The sequence below is a fragment of the Miscanthus floridulus genome, chromosome 8 (assembly GCF_019320115.1).
Source record: "Miscanthus floridulus cultivar M001 chromosome 8, ASM1932011v1, whole genome shotgun sequence".
Taxonomy (NCBI): Eukaryota; Viridiplantae; Streptophyta; class Magnoliopsida; order Poales; family Poaceae; genus Miscanthus; species Miscanthus floridulus.
The window spans coordinates 25,331,796-25,351,171 of record NC_089587.1 but is presented as its reverse complement, the minus strand read 5'-3'; the positions used below and the strand labels follow the sequence as shown (position 1 = coordinate 25,351,171).

General features: G+C 44.8%; 2 protein-coding genes across 3 annotated transcripts; both read right to left on the bottom strand.

Moving 5' to 3' along the window:
- Nucleotides 1-2,561: 2,561 nt before the first annotated feature.
- Nucleotides 2,562-6,709, bottom strand: LOC136476018 (probable histone deacetylase 19). 2 transcript variants are annotated; one of them, XM_066473685.1, is made up of 7 exons: nucleotides 5,982-6,709; nucleotides 5,206-5,646; nucleotides 4,542-4,772; nucleotides 3,448-3,539; nucleotides 3,293-3,338; nucleotides 3,132-3,209; nucleotides 2,562-2,998 (listed from the first exon to the last, which is right to left on the bottom strand). In XM_066473685.1, the coding sequence occupies exons 1-7, from the start codon at nucleotides 6,522-6,524 to the stop codon at nucleotides 2,894-2,896; spliced, it is 1,536 nt and encodes a 511-aa protein (XP_066329782.1). In that variant the 5' UTR covers nucleotides 6,525-6,709; the 3' UTR covers nucleotides 2,562-2,893. The 2 variants fall into 2 exon arrangements, with proteins under 2 accessions (XP_066329782.1, XP_066329781.1); XM_066473684.1 differs by having other exon boundaries at nucleotides 2,562-3,001; nucleotides 5,982-6,707.
- Nucleotides 6,710-10,475: 3,766 nt separating this feature from the next.
- LOC136468723 (uncharacterized) lies at nucleotides 10,476-11,060 on the bottom strand. Its single transcript, XM_066467184.1, has 2 exons — nucleotides 10,826-11,060; nucleotides 10,476-10,699 (listed from the first exon to the last, which is right to left on the bottom strand). The coding sequence occupies exons 1-2, from the start codon at nucleotides 11,058-11,060 to the stop codon at nucleotides 10,476-10,478; spliced, it is 459 nt and encodes a 152-aa protein (XP_066323281.1).
- Between the last annotated feature and the right edge of the window lie 8,316 nt (nucleotides 11,061-19,376).

The window sequence follows — 19,376 nt, the reverse complement described above, 5'->3', positions numbered from 1 at the left end:
ACAGAAGTCTAATTCTAATATTCCATTATCATGTTGGCAATTTGCAAAGTGCGCTTCCCTTTCGCTAGAAGGGAATGACTTGAGGAAAGTCTAGTCTTTGGGAAACAGCTGGGATCCTGGGGTGGCTCTGGCCTCTGGCTGGTTTTTCTTTTCTTTTTCGTTTTTCTTTTGCCCCCCATAAATGTTAGAAGGAACTTTTTAATCTATATTCCAAGAAGTGAACTTCTATCATCCAACCAAACAAGATTACAGGGATTTTACCCAAATGAGCGTCAATCATTCCGCGTTGTTTAAATTCCTAGCGAATCAACTATTCCCTCTGTTTTAATTGTAAGCCGCTTTGGCTTTTCTTGTTTAAATTCCCAGCGAATCAACTATTCCCTCTGTTTTAAATTGTAAGCCAATTTGGCTTTCTAGATATAGATATTTTATTATGCACCTATATATACGTTGTATCTAAATACATAGTAAAAACTAATATTTATCTAGAAAAGCCAAAATGTGGCCACTCCGAACTTTCGGGGTGATTTGACCCAAATTCGAACTAATCTGAACCTACCCAAAATGACCCCTTTTTTTTGGTTCAGTTCCCGTGCCTAACATTCCTTGGTATTTGACCACTTATTATCCCTTCAAATGTTGGTGGTTGTTCAAATGAATTGTAGATACCTTAACAGAAGATACAGGTTCGATTTGTTCTCCAAGTAATTTACCAATAATCTCCATCAACCTGACCCACATTGTTCGACTGTTACGAGCCCACAGTTGAGTTGGCACGCAAGCCGAAATACAGCAGCAATGAAAAGAGTTTCTGAAAGGTTTTTGGACACAAGGAACAGTACTTACAGAGGAGGAAAAAGAAGGCTTAGGGATCGAGTCAGAAACCTCGAGCAGCAGCCTCTTGTTAAATTCACCAGCGTCACATCTCACATGTATTGTCGCCTTCGATTTTCATCCGCAGGAAACAGGACCGGAGTGTGATTTCCGCTGTGCTCTTTTTTTTTAAAAAAAAAACGAATTTTCGCCGTGCTCTGAGCTGCATGGCGATGTGTGCTGTCGACTGTCAAGCAAGAGTTGCTGTGTTAACTTCTGTGTGTCGTGCTTCGTAAACCCAACGGACCTGGGTGTGCTACTTCAAAACCTGAACTAGAATTGCAGTCAGCACGTTGTCCTAAAATCCTAATGTAATGCAAGGCGCATTGGGCAAGGCCCTTTGTCGATGTGTCAGTTTTGCTGGCTTTGTCATTTCGGGTTGTGTGGTCCAGCGTGGTAATCGGTGGGTGGTGGCTTGGTGTGCTTGTGAAGTGATAATGGTTTACATTTTAGTCGTGCAGCGGTTTTGAGTTGTGGAGTTGAGGTCAAAACCCAACTGGATTCTGTCAACCGTCGTTTTAGTCGGTAGCTTGTTATTTGTTGTCAGGCTCTTTTGGAATTCTGTTGCTCTGTTATAGTACCTAGTCTAGGTTTTTTTTCTTTTTAATATAGTCGGCAACTCTCCTATCTTATTCTTTTTTTAAAAAAAAAAACTCCAAACCAATGCTGGAAGGGATTCTCCCTGTAAACCTATTTTGGTCAAGACTGAGTAACTCGAGATTATACAGCGAGCTGAAGTCACTTGGGAAGTTGGGATCTTCCCTTGCGAGTTATTATTGTGAGTGGAATCTGTCCTTAGATGGAATTGTAGCCAAGGTGCAGAGTTCTGGTGTGGAAAGACGCCATGGAAGCGATTCCATCCATGAAAGGTTGAGGTGCCTCATGCGCGTGAGGTTGCCCAACGCGGTAAGCCGGTAATGGTGCCGAGAAGGTTGAGCCCACTGAGGTCCAACGCTACCACATGAGTGACACGGCCACGGCGCGGCTTCCCCTCAGCCCGCATGCCACGCCATTCCACTGGCACATCGGAACAGACTGGTTGCCCCATGAAGCCAGGGCCCGTGACGGGTCGCTCCTCACGAGCGACTTGAATGACATGAGCAACTGCCTACCTTTCTCCCCACCCTCGCCAGACTCTCCCAAAACAGGCAGTTTGCATCAGCATTCTCCAAACTCGGCAAATTTGTGGCACAGCAACTGCCTACCTTGCTTCCGCACAAAAAAGGTCGAGTCAGGACGCAAAGAACGCGCAAAGAATTACTACCCTGAAGTTCACTGCATATTTGCACTGACTAATGACTGTACAACTGAACTCATAGGCTTCATGTATACATGGGTCACACTATCGTCTATCTTAACCGCAAGCAATCCTAGGTGGACTCCTGGAAACTTCACTACCGCCATGGAATCCCATCACATAACATGGAATCCCAGTTGGCAAAAGCAATCTACCTAGACGAGAAGCACCGAAGCAAAACGTACTTCTATAAAAACTGAAATCCAACAGCCCGCTCAATATGACCTTTCAGACGCACCAGACTCTTCACAGACAGGTAGCACATGGATTTGCATCACCATTCTCCAGACTCAGCAAATCTGTGGTAATAAAGCAGGCACATACCGTTCTCTCTGGTTGTGCTTTCCCGACACACACACACAAAAAAAAAAAGGTTGAGAATCAGTACGCAAAACCACTAACCACACGCAAAGATTTTACCCAGAAGTTTACTGCATATTTGCATCAACTAATGACTGTACAACTTAACTCATACGCTTCATGTATACATGGGTCAGACTATCGTCTACCTCGTCAACCTTAAGCAATCCCAGGTGGATTCATGGAAACTGCACTACCGCCATGGAATCCCATCACATTAACATATTACAGATAGGTATTTTATAGCTCAAGTCAAATTTGAAATGGCAGGGATGTATTGCAGATTCACTTCGGTTTTTGGACTGTCAAAAGCACGCAGGAAGCTGCTGCCCAGCAGAAACCCGGCAACTCCTGATGTCGCAGTTATGGCTTGTGGTATGCAGCTGCTTGATCTTGCAATTTAGTTGAGCTCTCAGGTTCATTCTTAACATTGCTTGGCTCATCGACGGAAATCGCACTGGCATCCGCCTGCTGTTCACAGCACCATGAAGAGAAAAAGACAAGATTTGGTTAATTGAACAGAGTCAGTGTTGATAGCATGCACTCTTTGAGTTCGTCCATGTGGTATTATTATATCAGTGAATACAAAAGAAGGCACTACAGGAGCTTGCTTCGAGGAACCAATGTCTTCTGCCATGGGTTCCAGTCCTCTATGGTCAGATGCAACTCTGCCACCATCCTGCACAATATAAGATCAATAAGAATGTCAGCAGATAATCACATTAGTCGAGCAAACAGAAGTGCAAAAGAAAATGAAAATACCTGCACTTTGGTCTCATTTTCACCAAATTCTCTCTTGACTCTCCTCCTACAAAAATTGACGAGGGCCACACATCAGGATGAAAAATAAAACCCAAAACGTAATGAGTACAGTCACTCAGAGAGGGAAGGGGCTAGAGAGGGAGGGAGAGAGAGACCTCGCTGACTCGTCCACAGCCTTGTGATCATCCACTTCCATATCAGAGTCAGGATCATGCCGTTCATCTGGATCATCTTGATCTTCATCTGGCTGTACATCAAACATGTCCAAAAAGAATCAGGTTTTGACTTATCACTTCCAATAGAATACCAGGGCAAATTCAACCAACACTAAAGATCATTTGTAAAGTTACATTTCTGATAGCTTAACACTTGTTGCCAATCACTTTATGTAGATAGTTGAAGACTTGAAGGATAAAACTAACTAAAATAAATTATCAATCATCCAGTTTTTGTTCATGTTGGCATAAATGATATATGTTCAATTCAGCATGATAAGTCCTAACATTCAGACTGATTGAGGCCATGGAGAATAACACTAAGCTTGAAAAATAGCATCAAAGTGTGCTTCAAATAAAAGAATATTCTGTGGCAAAAGCCACTCTTAATTTTTAACTATATCACAGTCTGTGGTACACGAATAATTCAAATGAACTGAATATCAAACAAAATATGGATGAGAAGAAATCCACAAAAAATGTGGAAACTGGAATGTGTGCACTATCTTCTCATGCCACCTCAGCTGAGAAGCATAGCACATGCATGTATATCACAACATTGAAACACATAGCACGTCCACTGTATCAACAGGTCAAGTCACTACATAGAGCAAGACAATGTTGAAGAACAACATAGACACTAGTTCATTTGTATTTGTAGTAGAAAAAAAGGATCCAAGCTTCTACCATCGTTCCAGCTTTGGTCGACAAGACAAGAAAAGAACAATGTTCTAAAAGCAGATCTATTAGACGTTATACAAGGAACAGGTGCCCACCATGTTACCATGTACTGAATGCTATCCAATCAGTACTGAGCAGTTAGGGTCTAATTTCAGTTACTAATATTTAAAGCATATAAGAAATAATATAATGACTGGATATAGGTATCACTACCAATTTGCTTTTAGGAGTCTGCATCTGGTAGAGATAAATCTACCACGAACTTTAAAATAAATGGAAAACACACATCTAGCACTCATGAGGGGACACACACAATTATCTTACTAGTTATAACAGGATGCTCAGTCGCTCACCTCAGGTACTTCTGTGTCAGGAACTCTCTCTTGAAACTGGACACTAGGAGCATGTCGAAGTTTTGAAAGATTATCCAGAAGTTTAGATCTTATATCATCCAGTTGGTGTCGTGTATTTTTGTTCTCCATGTTACTTGGTGCAACATGAAGTGTGTAATCTGGACCAAAGTATTCATAGTACTCGTTGACAGGCATCTTGTCTTCAAGCTCTTGGCCAAGAGCAACTCCCGTCTGCACAAAATATATTTTTTAGGGAAGAAATGGATGAATCAGAAGTGCAAATATATTCCATTCTAACATCTGCAATCTAAAAATTTTAAGACAATTTCCTTGGTACAACAGGAAGGTGGCCTGTCAGTTAATTTGTTTTCTGTATCTACGAATAATCTACTCTAAGCTTGACTAACAAAGCACTTTTGCTAATCGCCAATATAATTTGAGGAACACAAGGTGTTCTGTTATTTGATATGCTCATACACATCTATACTCTTTAACATATGCATTTCAGCAAGAGAACATATACTAACATTCCAAATCATGCGTTACATATCTAGCTCAAAAGTCAAAACCATATACAGGTATTAGCTTAACCAACTCATGTTGGCAACTGCAGTACACAGGCATAAGGATTCAAGAAAATCAACTTTTACTTAGATCATCATACCTCATAACACCAACAGCGTGCAACATTTCTTATGGTATATCCACCACCACCAAGGAGCAACAATGGAACATTGAAAGACCTCATGTACCTAACACATTCCGCATGACCTCTGATTGAAAGATTAAAGCAACCCAACCTATCCCCAGACAAGGAATCAGCACCACACTGAAGCACAACTGCGCCAGGGCGGAAAACCTCCATAACTTTGCCCATGATTGGCTTGAAAAGGGACTGGTAGCTTTCATCATCAATCCCATCATCCAGAGGGACATTCAGGGAGTAGTACTCCCCCTTTGAGTGCCCAATGTCACGGATATCCCCTGTTCCAGGGAAATAATCCCCAAACTTGTGGAACGAAACTGTCATAACCCTGTCTGTTGTGTAGAAAGCCTCCTCCACTCCGTCCCCATGGTGGATATCGATGTCGACATACAGAACTCTCTGTACATATTAATTGAAGCATCACATGTTAGCACAGCAAAATGACTAGGAGTGATTTGATTGAACATTCATAGACGAGAAGGGAGGCCATCAATCAAAACTGGTGACCATGGAAATGGAGAAAAAGTTGTTATATCTACTTTTAGACCTAATCTACCCCAAATCGTACACATACCCATCACCAAGTAAATATAGAATTAGACACACCAGCAAGCAACTTCGAAAAATTACCCACTATTGGGTAACTCATGGAAACGTATCCAACCAAAACACCTAAATAATCGAGCCAACCAAAACAAACTAAGGGAATAGAGTTGAGGAACCATGATCATCACCTCGTGATGCTTGAGCAGCTCGAGTATGGCGAGCACGATGTCGTTGACGTAGCAGAAGCCCGACGCCTCGCACTTCTTCGCATGGTGGAGGCCGCCGGACCAGTTGATTGCGATGTCGTGGCCGTGGTTGAGCTTGACGGCCCCGCCGACGGAGGCGCCCGCGTAGGTCTGGCAGAAGCTGTAGAGGCCGTCGAAGACGGGGCAGTCCTCGCCGACGTTGAAGCGCTTGAGCAGGCGGATCTGGTCCTGCTGCGTCTCGGGGGTGACGGAGCGCAGGAAGTTGATGTAGTCGTCGGCGTGGAAGCGGCAGAGGTCGCGGTCGCGGGCCGGGTTGGGGCGGTACACCTGCATCTGGTTGAGGAGGCCGTAGCGCGCCAGCAGCGAGTGCGTCATCCGGATGCGGTGCGGCTTCATCGCATGGCCCTGCCCGTAGTAGTAGTTGCCCACATCCGGGTCGTAGAAGTAGCACACGCGCCGCTTCTGCCCGTCGGGGCCAACGGACGGGAGGGAGTTGCCGCCGGAGCCCGCCGATGACGGGTCCATCGCCGCCGCCGCCGCCGCCGCCGAGGGGATTTGGTGTTTGTGTGGGGTTTTTTCTCTCTTTTTGGCGGGTGCCGGAGCCTTTTGTTTTCAGAAGAAAACGGGCGGGGTCTGGCGATGGAAGGGGGAGGAGCGCAGAGCAGAATTTATACGAACGGGAGAAAATGCAAAGAAGGGACTAGAAAGCGAAGTAGGCGACGGCAATTGCAAAACGATGGTTTTGATTAGGTTCACCGATCGATTTTGGACGCTATTGGTATACGACTACTGGTTTCTCTTCCTGAAAACTTTTTTTCTCCTATGTCTAAACAGAAGATCTCTAATAAAAAATTCTCTACCATCTCACGAAGCCACATCATTTAAAGACCCACAAGTCACTAACCTCTAAATCACGCACATACATCCAAGCATCTTCTTGCAGTTGTGTTACTAGCTCAAGCGGCTCTTCATTTTCTATCCTCTAATCTCCCTGTCTAGTCCAATTCCTCCACGCATAACACCATCTGCCATCTTTTAAACCTAAATCATTCATATATAATCAGCCTGTAACACTGTAAGAAAATGTTCTCTCTCTTTCCCTCTCCCTCGATTGCATGTAGCTCTGAGGTGGACGGTGGTAGCCTCCGACAAGTTCTTGCGAATGGCGAATGTCACGATTCAATCATACCAACTCATTTATCTTAAGAATCTAAGCATAACCTGCATTTAAAAATCCCTATTTCCCAAAACCATGCATATCGATTCTTGCACTTTTAGGCTCTACAGTGTTCGCCGGACAGTCCGTCATGACACATGTAACATGCACTATGTGATATCACACACATCTAGCCCCACTTGTCAGCCCATCACACACACTCAGCTTGTTCGGGAGGCCGTATTGTATCGTGGATTATTTACTGCTGGCTGGTTTGGTGTGAGAGAAAAACACTGTTCCTGATTGAAAATTTACGATCGTTTACGAGCAAGCGAACAGGCTGATTAACCCTCTCCCTCATTCATTCTCTCACACGCACCAGGAAAAAAAAACGAAGAAAGGGGACGAGAAGAGAAGAAAGAAGAGGAGGAAGGAGGAGAAGGAGATCCACGTGGAGCACCATTGTAGGATGCCGATGACAAGCTTCCCCATCACCACCACGCTTTCAAACTCGTCGGAGATGGAGAAGACCTCAAGATTTCATCTTTATCCTCAAGCCATGGAGGAGGAAGCTCTCCCTCCCTAGGTTGTTCCAAGACGAGCTGTTGCAGGTGGAGGTCCCCCACGACGTGGTGAGCAAGCACCAAGTCCTCTCCCTCTCCATCCTCCTCTCATTCACCCTCCACACAAGCTTCAAGGTCATCCATGGCCACCACTACCATGGATGAGCTCGAGCTCCACAACACCATGCATGATGAATCTAACACCTAGAATGAGTTTCCAACGTCACTAGGAGACTATCGAAACAAACTGCATTTAAATCGGTGTCTGAATGCACCCAAAATCATCCCTGACATGTTTTTCAGTTGTGTAAACTGTGTTCTCCAGTTCGGCGCTCTGCGTGACCGTCCGTCAAAACACATGTTCTCCTGAACTATCTGGTGCTCACGGGGACAGTCCGCCCTCGACATTCCGATCATCACTCGAACAGTCCACCAGTGCACAGTAGAGGCTCCATATGCATGCATGATCTTGTAAAATTCATAGAAAATTTATTTTAACTCCAAAAATTATGAAACAGTTTTGCTAGTTTCCTTATGAAATTCTCTATAATCTAAACATGAGTTTGAAACCAAAATAAAATTTTAAAATCTGACTAAAATTTGGATGCATTATTGCTTATTAAATAAATAACTCCTCTAGATCTTAACAAATCTTGAGACAATTTTTTTAGCTTTCTTTGAGCATGTGCTATCTAGAAAATATATTTTGTGCATCATCCCATTACATATGTGAACTCGACATACCTTTTCTAAGCCTCACATGTGACCGAACACTATAAACCTTTCGCTTTTAAACAATGACCACATGCACCTTGTTGGATGGACTCCTAAGCACCTTAGGAATACATCCACAACCACAAGCTAGCACAAAACATGTAAATACCCCAGGTGAGGATTTCGTTTTCGAAAGCCTAACAACACAGAATCTGTGTTCTCACAGATAGTCCGACTGATCATCTGGATAGTCCGCGAGAACACCTGCACTTAGAAACAATTCACAAAAAAACACTTATTTTTTGGAAAAAATTTGACCAGATTTATAGAAGATGGTATTAACATTTGCGTATCTAAATAGGATTAGTATAAAACTAGGTAGCGTGCTCATACGTTGTTACGGGACAGCTAAACTTTTACACTAAAAACATACGGATCGCACGATAAGATAATAATACTATGAAATTAAACATACCGACGTTAAAGTGACATTTAATCCAAATGCAAAGTTCGTGAAATTAACACAGTCACAGAGAGCACGACGTCGCAAGCTCACAAACTCTACTGTATAGAACTTTCCGTGATGCAGCAAGATAATGATTTACATTGGCAGGAAGAAATCTCCGATATCCATTTCTTTCGTTCACCAATAAATCCACAAATAAATTCTGTTGTATCTCCGTACCATCCTGTACATATGTTCGAGTATATATATATATATAAATATTAGTGCATGTCACATGGGTAATACTGCACGTCTTAAAAAAATCTCTCATAAAATCTTAAAACAAAATATGTTATACTCACCGTATAAATATATGTGGCTTTATGACTATTCCACGCTGGCATATACTGTAGAATAAGGTATCCACCGTGGCAAGATTCAACTTATATGACATTATTATTTCCGACGTACCCATCATTTTATAATAATTTGCAGTGGAAAATCTACCTAACCGGCCAGGTATCAACCTCAACATCGGCCAGTTGTGCACTCAGGCCTGTCTGCTCCAATATGAAATATCTCTTTCCGCAATCCAACTCCTGTTGTATATAACCATATATATAATCTGGAAAACAATCATCCATAACAAGGGGGTAAGTTGCCAGTTCCTTCTTACTGCCTGAATCTCGATCATATTGGCAACTAACTTGAGGTCCACATTTGGTGCCAACATTTCTCGGTTATATGCGTTTGGAAGGTTCACCATTATTCTGCCAATAAAAATCAGTGCCAACTACCAAGAATTAGTTATAGAGAGTAGGCATAAATCAATCTTAGTTTAGGGGGCAAGAACAAAATTGCAGGTTCTACCTCTTTAGTACAAAACCATCCCTATTTACCATAAACTATTTTTATTATCAGCCAACATATATTATTACTACTATTAGCCATTAATATGAATCCAACAAATTTGAGCAAGTTAAAAAAAAAACAGATCTGGTACATATTATAGTGGAACAAGCCTTATTTAATCTGCATGTTGTTCTTTTGTTATCAACCTAAAGAGAAAACAATAATGCTACTAAATGATGTATGTTTGAGGGTAGTCATCCGAGGGCGACCAATTAAAAAATCAATTCATATATGTGGTCTTTGTGTTATTGTTTTCTTTAGGTTGGTGCACACAGATATGTGAGGAAGGCATATAAAAGACTGCATGCTTGGATATATACCATTAAAAGAATGAACTTGTGCTATGTACCATTAAAAGATTGCATCTCTTTGGATCTTAGCACTTCCATGAAGTCTCTATTAATAGGGACATATATACCCCTGTCTCTTACAATACATGAGCCCATCAGGGATATATATGCTTATATAAAAGTGACATATTATAACACCTCAAAAAATAGCATGAGCTCAACATCACCTATTAGAATATTATATTAGTAAGATATGGCATAACTTTAGCAGTACATAACATTGTTCACATCTGGATGCTTAACTGGGTTCTCTAGGTCACATATAGCACCATAGTTAACAACACATTGGTTTAGAATAGAACACATACCAAGTTACACATGTTTAGACTAAGATAACTACTCAATTATAAGCCTATGGTTGATTCCTCCAGGTGAGATTGATGACATCCTCCTTGTTGTCACACCTGGGCTTGTTGGAGAAAGGGAAGCCATCCTCCTTGTGGTCACACCTACTGGACTTGCTGAAGAAAGAGATGACACATCCCTTTTTATCACACCTGAGCTTGATGTTACTTTTGGATCATCAATAATGTTCAATGGCTCAGTAACTTCGGTGGAGGCTTCAACCGCTTTAGATTTTGTTTTCCTGTAAGGCACAAGTCGGGTCAGTGAAAGAACATATTCCATCACATATAAGACATGAAACGTTAGCATATCAAACATAGGCATGGTAAATTACTTTTTCTATTTTTTTGGACGAGGGGGTGGAAGTTCTTGTTCTAGTTCAGCTTGAGTTGCATAACAGCCCTTCTCTATATGTCCAAATTGGAAGCACCTTTTGCATTGATATGGACCTCTTTTTCCTGGCTCTCCACTAGCCTTGATTCTTTGCTTCCTTGGTCTACCAGCAGACCTTTCTAATGGTGGAGGAACCACTTCAAAACCAGGGTCATTTTTTGGCCATTGAGATTTGTCACCCATTGGAGTGATCTCGAACTCATAAGCTACCTTGAACCTCTCTACTGAATAATAGTCATCCACGTAGTCCTCTACTTTTAGTTGTCTCACTTTTCCAAATAAAAAGATAGCATGAGTCCAAACCACTTTTCTGAACAACCCAAAAAGTTGCCTTTTGGTTGCCGCCCTATTTAAAATATGGATCCATATCTTTCTCTAGATCAATGAGTGCATATTCTTCTGGATCCACATTCCATTTTATGGTCCTACCCCGATTATAAAACTTTTTACCCTCATGAACACTGAAGTAAGAGTTGACAGTAACCTCTAATCTACACTGATTCTTTGGATTTTTCCTACAATAAATCACACATACATCGAAAATACATAGAACAAATGTAAGGAGCTGTTGACAATAATCTTAGGTCCCATTTATTCACTTCAACCAGGATTGGCCCAATTTGCACTTCACACATCCATGTATACTTGTACACAAATACAAGAAAAATAGAGGAATTTAAGAGATGGTCAGAGATTACCCTTCCGAACCCTAGCAAGATCCATCTACCTCAATCCCCCTCCAATTTCACTTCAATGTTCTCTAAAAATCACTCAAAAAAACTAGGGTTAGAAGCCATGAACCTGGTGATGGGGAGGGAGAGAGAGGAGAGAGGAGGAGCTCACACCATGGACGAGAGGAGGAGGAGAAGCAGTAGCCACCGAGGAAGAAGTGGGAGGCGCGCCTCCGGCCGCCGGTCGCCGATCGCTAGAGGCCTGGAGCCTCCTACCTGCTGCGGTGGGTGTGCATGAGGAAGTGGTGTGCCTGTTGATTGCTGTGTGCATGATGAGCAGGTTGAGGTGTGTGTGATGGAAAGGACAAGGGCAAAAAGGACCATTCATAAATCCTTTGTTGACCAAAAAAATAAAACTCCAAACTGATGTAACAGAAGTTGACGGAATGCTAAAAATCAATAACGTTGCAACCTTTCAATAGTACATAGCTAAGACTAAATCTTTTAATGGTACATATCCAAACATGCAATCTTTTAATGGTACATAGTCAATTTTCCCTAAGCTCTATATACAGTAGCAAGGATGTTTTTCATTAAATTATTGCAAACCTCCTAAAAACGCAGTAACATCATTGTGAATAGTATGGACCTCTATTTTTCTTTAATCTGCATGCTTTGCCCCTGTTCTGTAGTCCCACTAAAATAGAGAAATTTGTCTAAAGAGGGAGAGGTCATGCAAGTGGAGTTTAAGAAACCCGCACGATAAGAAGACTCGCATTCAGAGGTCCTGCAACTGCATTAACCCCAGTGAAAAATGTCAAAGAGCCATTACCTTAGTTAACCTTGATGTGCAATTTGCCTGAAGCCTGGAACTCCAACATTGATCACCGATCACATCAGGCTACCCAAACAAAACATACACCCCCATCCTGACAACAGGCGCATTTAAGATTTAACATGGTCGGGGATCAGGAATCATGGAAAAAAGAATAGAAACAAGACATAGGTATGTGTAGACCATTGAAAAGAAATCAGCAACTCATCTTGTATATTAAGCTGAATATTTTCTTAACGTTTAGGTCTAGGACTATAATGGTATTTTACAAGGGAAAAATGTATCGGATGGGAAACGGTAATATCCCACCTTTCACCAAAGAAATTCTCTTGCTTATATGCTCAGTTCGGGACATGTTCAGTACATGTGCACATGCGATAGTAATGTATATTATGCTGAATATTTTCTTAATGTTTAGGTCTCGGACTATAATGGTATTTCACAAGGGAAAATGTATCGGATGGGAAACGGTAATATCCCACCTTTCACCAAGGAAATTCTCTTGCTTATATGCTCAGTTCGGGAGATGTTCAGTACATGTGCACATGCGATAGTAAAAACTACAGCTTACATAGTTGGCTATCGCAATACAGCTATGTCAAAAGCTCCCACCAGAATTCGGCCACAGCTCTGAACAACAGTGGGAAGCAATCATGTTCAAACATATCAACTTGAAATGCACGGTAAATATTAGGATATTATCTTTCTGATAAAGGTGCAGAGAATGGAAATATTTAAATATTTTCTGGTGCTGACTAAAATATTTAGCAATAGTACTCTTTGGCATTTCAATTTTAAAGAATCAACTACAGGCAAGCAAGGGTCCCAATTCTAAATCGCATACCTCAAGATGCAAAAAGGATTGAACCTAGGCCTCTTCTCAGTGGAATACCTTCAAACAACTACACTGCATCCAGAAGGGCTTGAGTTCGATATCCAAAAGGATGTTGGATGCTTTGAAATCCCTGTAGATCACCTGCCACACCAAAAGACCGAATGAGATCTTGACCACTTCTTCCTTGATCTATGATTATCCCACCATAAGTTAAGCGAAAGGCAAAATATTACAACCTCACAATTTGCAAGTCTGTCTCTTATGACATATATGTCCATATGGCAGCATGCATATCTAAAACTGGCTATTTCCACTTTGACCTAAATGTTTTTTTTTTCTCAATATCACAATTTTATTTAACTTGCTAAGAGCCACTGACCTGGCAATGCTTTCGTGATTGTGAACATGAATTAGAGAATCAGAACTGGGTACACCCAAGTCTTCTAAACCAATTTCCATGGTGCAAATAGGGTAGCACCCAAGAAAAAACCCGGGCACCACCAAAATGTCGGTTCTTCATGTGGTTAGTGGCGCATAATAAGTGCTGGACAGCTGACCGCCTTGCACGTCGGGGGCTGCCCTGTAACACCCCTGGTGTTACAAGCTTGCTTAGCACTGAGATTTAGGTCCGAGAAGGATTAGCCTAACAAGTTCCGGGGTTTAAAAATTTATAACGCACATGAGGCGAAAAACAATTTCTAGGAACAAGGATCAAACATAACTTGTATTTAGTACTTAAATAAAAATTAAAGTACAAGTTTAGTAGATGTAAATGCAACTTTAACTTTTGGAAAATAGATGTTGTTAACTAGTGTTTTTGGAGCTCAAAAATCAAATTTGACGTTAAGATAAACTCTTTTTGTTAAGTCGGCAAACACTTGAACTATTGTTAAAATACCATTTTCGGCGAATTATATTGAGCAAAATAGTTAAATGGTGCGTAAATATTTTGCTCCTATGGGTTAGTATAAGGTATGGACTATTGCATGAAGTATTTGTTGGTTGAAGTTAACAAGGTTTCGATCTATTAAAAATTGCGGCAAAAGTGTTAATGGCTGTTAAGTCCAAATTGAACCCTTGTCTTTTCTGAGTCGGAAAAGAGTGTTGGACAATGCTATTTTGGTGTTTAAATTCTAACTAAAATGCTTAAACACTAGCTGCATGTTTTGGTATTGTTGACCGCATCAAAGTGAGTACATGAGCATGGTGTAGATCGAAGTTGTGTTGGATGTCACGTTGCTCTCATAACAATTGCCCAAACCTCCTTAGAACGCGTTGTAACCGCATTGTTGGCTCTCTGTTTATGAACCGGCACTCCAGCGATGAACCCAAATTGGCATCCTTGTATCTCCCTCTCTGATTGCTCTCAGGTCATGACGATTGCTTCGCTAGCTAGCTGGTAGTGTTGACCTTAGGTTCATGGAATTGGTTGAGACTTCGTCCAATCAGTGAGAAGTTTTCGGCCTGCTTTAAAAAGTGTGAGTGGCATCATTCCAGTTTCTTGACCTGAGGCCGCGGTCACCACGCGCGTGAGTGTGCTGCCGGTGATGAGCTTAGGCCATGGCTGAGTGGCTGCCGCTGGTCAGTCTGCATTCCATTGTTGCGTGTCGCTTGGTGCCGCGCAACGCCTTCACCTTGCTGTGGTCGAGTCACGCGGGCCAGCCCTGATGGTCCGCCGGCTGTGCGCCAGGCCAGGCTTGGCTACCACTGCCCCACGTCGTGTGCACGTATTGCCAAGTCATGCACAGGACTGCACTCTGCCTTCCCTATCACTTTGCCTCACCTTATAGTGCGTGTTCACAGCCGCTTACCTCACCTACCCCGATCCTGCTCGTGCCGCCTCCTACCACATCGCGACGCCACGCTGCCGAGTACACATGGCCACATAGGTACCCCCAAGGGCTCCACCCGAGCATTAACCACGCAACCCCTGCCCTCGCTCGTGAGGCTATGTCCTCATGCTGCCATGCCTTGTCGAGTCTTGGCCAGTCCACGTTAAGTCGAGGCCGCTGTCCACAACGTAGCAGCGGCAGCACACCATTCCTTCATTTCAAATTCACCAGCTCAGGCTTCGCAGCACAATTCCCCGTAGCAGTGGGTGGCATAAGTAGTCAGCTATGCTCCCTATTCTCCTCAAGCCCGCCCGAGCAATACTGGTCGCCAATTTGGCATTTTTCTCACCATCGGCCAGGTGCGCCGCCGTGCTAGTGAAATTGGGGTAACGTCCGAATTAGTTCAATTGTTTGTATCTAGGAGCTCGCCTTGATCTCTTCTATCTGGTGCTCACTCCATTTTGCCAGGGCGCTTACCGGAGACATGGTGACGCGTCGGTGTCCATCGCAGAGCGCCGCCGCCCCGCTCGGTCACACGTGGCCAGGCCGCCACAGCGCTTCACAGCTTCAACCATCAGTAGGGCATACACCACAGTGAGCTACGGATGCTTCTCCACCATCTCTACCTTGCCGTGAGGGCATAGGCTTGCCGGAACAGTCATGTCACCGCCGCGGATAGCCGCTCGCTGCTGCAGCTCGCGCCAGCGCGTCTTTGAGTTCCTAACTGTCGCCTTTCCTTGCGCGTTTAGCTGTAGATGGTGGTCGGCCCCTTACTTCCATCGTATCGAGCCTAGTTTGCCCGGTGTAACCACCGTTGCCGTCGGTGTGTCATGCCGCCATGCGCGGGTACGCCGAGGACCGCCCCATTACAAAGGCAACATATTCCAGGGTCTTTAATGCAAAGCGTGAGTCTATAGTAATAGTGTTCCCTTGCTCCGCGTGATTATCCAAAAGCCCGAGCCCTCTTTTGCAAAACACGAGCGCGCGTGGGCACCCCCGGCCGTGGGCCGTTGCAAGACCACTGCGACGCGCACGCAGCTGCACCGTGCTGGGCTACCGGGCCGAAATGGTCGCCACCGGCTCTTTTCCTTTTCTAAGTATTTTCTAATTTAGTTTCTAAGATAAACTTGTAAATTCAATATAAAGTTGTGTAGTTAACCAAAAATTATGAAACTAATTTTGTTAGGTTCCTAAAATTATGATCTATCTGCTAGTATATTTTGTTCACATAGTTTTATAATATTCTTAGGAGTTATATAATTAAATTGAGAGACTTAATATTGTTAAAATATAAACTTGTATGAATTATTGTGATAAATTGGTGATAGTGTTGGCTCTGAAATTTTCACAGTAAATCCCTAACATTATTAGGTGCTCGCTGTAATTTTTGTAGCTCCATAATAATTAGTTTGCTAAGGTAGCTGTCGATGCGAAAAGTGACCAACAAGTAAATATTTATAGTTTTGCCGTACGTTGTGATCGGATATGGCCTAGCACTCAATGACACAGGATTTATACTAGTTCAGGCAACGTGTTCTACATCTAGTTTTAGTCGATCGGTGACTTTATTCCTGAGTCCAGGTGCTCAAAGTTTGTTGTGGGGTTACAAAAGAGTAGGAATGAGAAAGGGGGTGTTAGCGGCCCGGTCGGACTCTAAACCAAAGGGCGAGAGTGACGGGTGCTCTAACGTGCGCTAAGTATTAGAGCGTATGCTCTGTGTAGCTGTGGGGTTCTAGAACCATTGAGCTATTCGAGTGCTCAGGTTGCCTAGAGCCAGAGAGAACGTCCAGTCTCTTTTCTTTCGAGAGCCGAGAGAACATCCCCCAGAGAGGAGAGAGCGCATCCCCTTTTATAGTTGAAGGGGATGGCCTTACAAGTCAGATAAAGAGAGAATGGATACATGTGCTACCTAGTATTGTTGCCCATGCTATCGGGTACGAGACGATCATCGGTGCCCACAATACTGTTCACGTCAGACGCATGTGGCAGGCTCTACCGTGTTCGCCTGGTACGACAAACGTCGGCGCCTACAATATTGTTTGTACTCTGACACTCCTGGAAGGTTGCATAGTGCCCGTTTTGCATGGCCTAGTGGCACTATCCTAAAACTGCGCAGGGCATGGCAGGGTACGGTCCTCGATATTACGGTTGACTTGAGCGCCTTACCTTATCTGCTTTGCCTAATCCCTGGGCCCTCACCGAGCGGGCGTCCCCGGATGGTCGTTCCCAGTTGGCCCCGACCGTGTCGGTCATGGAAGAATCACGAGCAAAGGTCCGATGTATCCTCGATCGGAAAAGGAGGTTGGAGTCGGATTGTATCCCCACCTTGGCCAGGTCTTTCGGTCGAGGACCGGATTGTTGCCCTGGCCTGTCATTATGTATTTGGGCTGGCCTAGGAGGCGTGTGTTGTCGCAATGCCGTCTGCTGGGCTGAGTTTTTTGTAGGGAAGTGGGTCCATTGGGGATCCTGGGTTTATGAACCTGACAGGAGCCCCCGAGCCCTTTTGGGACTTCTGTGAAGTCGTGAAGGGGTTGTTTATACTTGTTTCACGAGCGCACCCGGTAGGTGTAAGATTGTGGGTCGCCATCGAACGAGACAGAGCGCCAACCCAAGCGTCAGGCATGGCCAAGGGCCAGGCGAGGCGGAGTGCCTACCCAAGGTGTCGGGGTGTCAACCCTAGCATCGGGCGTGACCGAGGGGTCGGGCGAGGCGGAGCGCGTACCTGAGGTGTCGAGTGTGGCCGAGGGGTCAGACGAGGTGGCGCGCCAACCTAAGGTGTTGGGGCGCCAACCCAAGCGTCGGGCATGCCCGAGGGGTCAAGCTACGTAGAGCGCCTACCCGAGGTGTTGGGGCACCAACCCAAGCATTGGGCGCGGCCGAGAGGTCGGGCGAGGTGGAGCACCACCCCAAGTGTTGGGTGTGGCCGAGGGGTCGTACGAGGTGGAGCGCTAACCTAAGGTGTCGGGGCGCCAACCCAAGCGTCGGGCGTGGCTGAGGGGTCAGGCGAGGCGAAGTGCCTACCCGAGGTGTTGGGCATGGACGAGGGGTCGGGCGAGGCAGAGCGCTAACTCGAGGCGTCGGGGCACCATCCCAAGCGTCGGGCGAGGCGGAGCGCCTACCCGAGGTGTCGGGCATGGCCGAGGGGTCGGGTGAGGAAGAGCGCCAACCCAAGGTGTCGGGGCGCAAACCCAAGCGTCGAGCGCGGCCGAGGGGTCGGGCGAGGCGGAGCGCTTACCCGAGGTGTTGGGGCACCAACCCAAGCATCAAGCATGGCCGAGGGGTCGGTCTAGTTTTGTGCGTTACCCCGTCCGCGGTTTCCGCAACTAGAGGGGTTGAGCTAACGTCACTTGCCTTGATGTCTCGAGTGACGCGCTCTATGAGCTTAATAATGGGTACGTTCGAATGGAATCTGGGTCCGTCGTTCATAACAAGGTAGAATAGCCCTCTTGTGGCATTCCACTGCTCCTTAACCCGCCCCTCAATAGAGCCTGAGTCATTCCGAAGATCGACTCAGGTGGCCCGCTGGCCTCCCCTCGATGGAGATTCTGTGGGCATGGCTCGAGGTCAGGATCGAATGAGAAGGTCAAGATGACCCTGTTCGCTTTGGAGCAGATTAGGTGAGGGCCGCTGGGGCTTATCTGTGTTTTCTCCCCTGGCTCTATTTGACATGAGGATGCCTCGAGCCCTTCGCAGGCTGGCCTTTAAACCCCGATCGATCGTCGCTCATATCAAATGAGGCGACTACCGCTTTGTGATGCAATGCGAAGCGTTGTGATGCAACAATTGCATATGTGATGCTTGGATGTATGACAATTGCATATGCGATGCAACAACATGGATGAATGAATGATCATGCACTAGAAAACAAAAAAAGGGTTTTGGTAAAGTTACCTTGATAACTTGAGTGACGGGTTTGGGGAGCTCTTATCGGATATGTCCGAATGGAATCCAGGCCCGTCGTTCATGACAGAGTCAGCATAGCCCGCATGGGGCATCTCACTGCTCCTTACCTGTCTCTCGATAGCTGCCCAAGCCGTCCGATCGACTCAGGTGACCCATTGGCTCTCCTCGATGGAGATTCAGTTGGTGGGCCCTTCCAAACCCTACTTGGGAACATGGAGAGCCATTTGCGTGCGGTTGCTCCTTGTTTCATGCTCCCAGGTTACGATAGTGGTGGGCCCTACCTAGGCCATGTCCCGTTAATAAGGTGATGTTTCGCTAGGTAGGGCACATTCCATCAGCCAGGGGCCACGTCCCGCCACACACCTTCCCTCATTAAATAGGTGGAAGGGAGAGGGTTTTCCTCCTATTCTTTTGCCTTTCTCC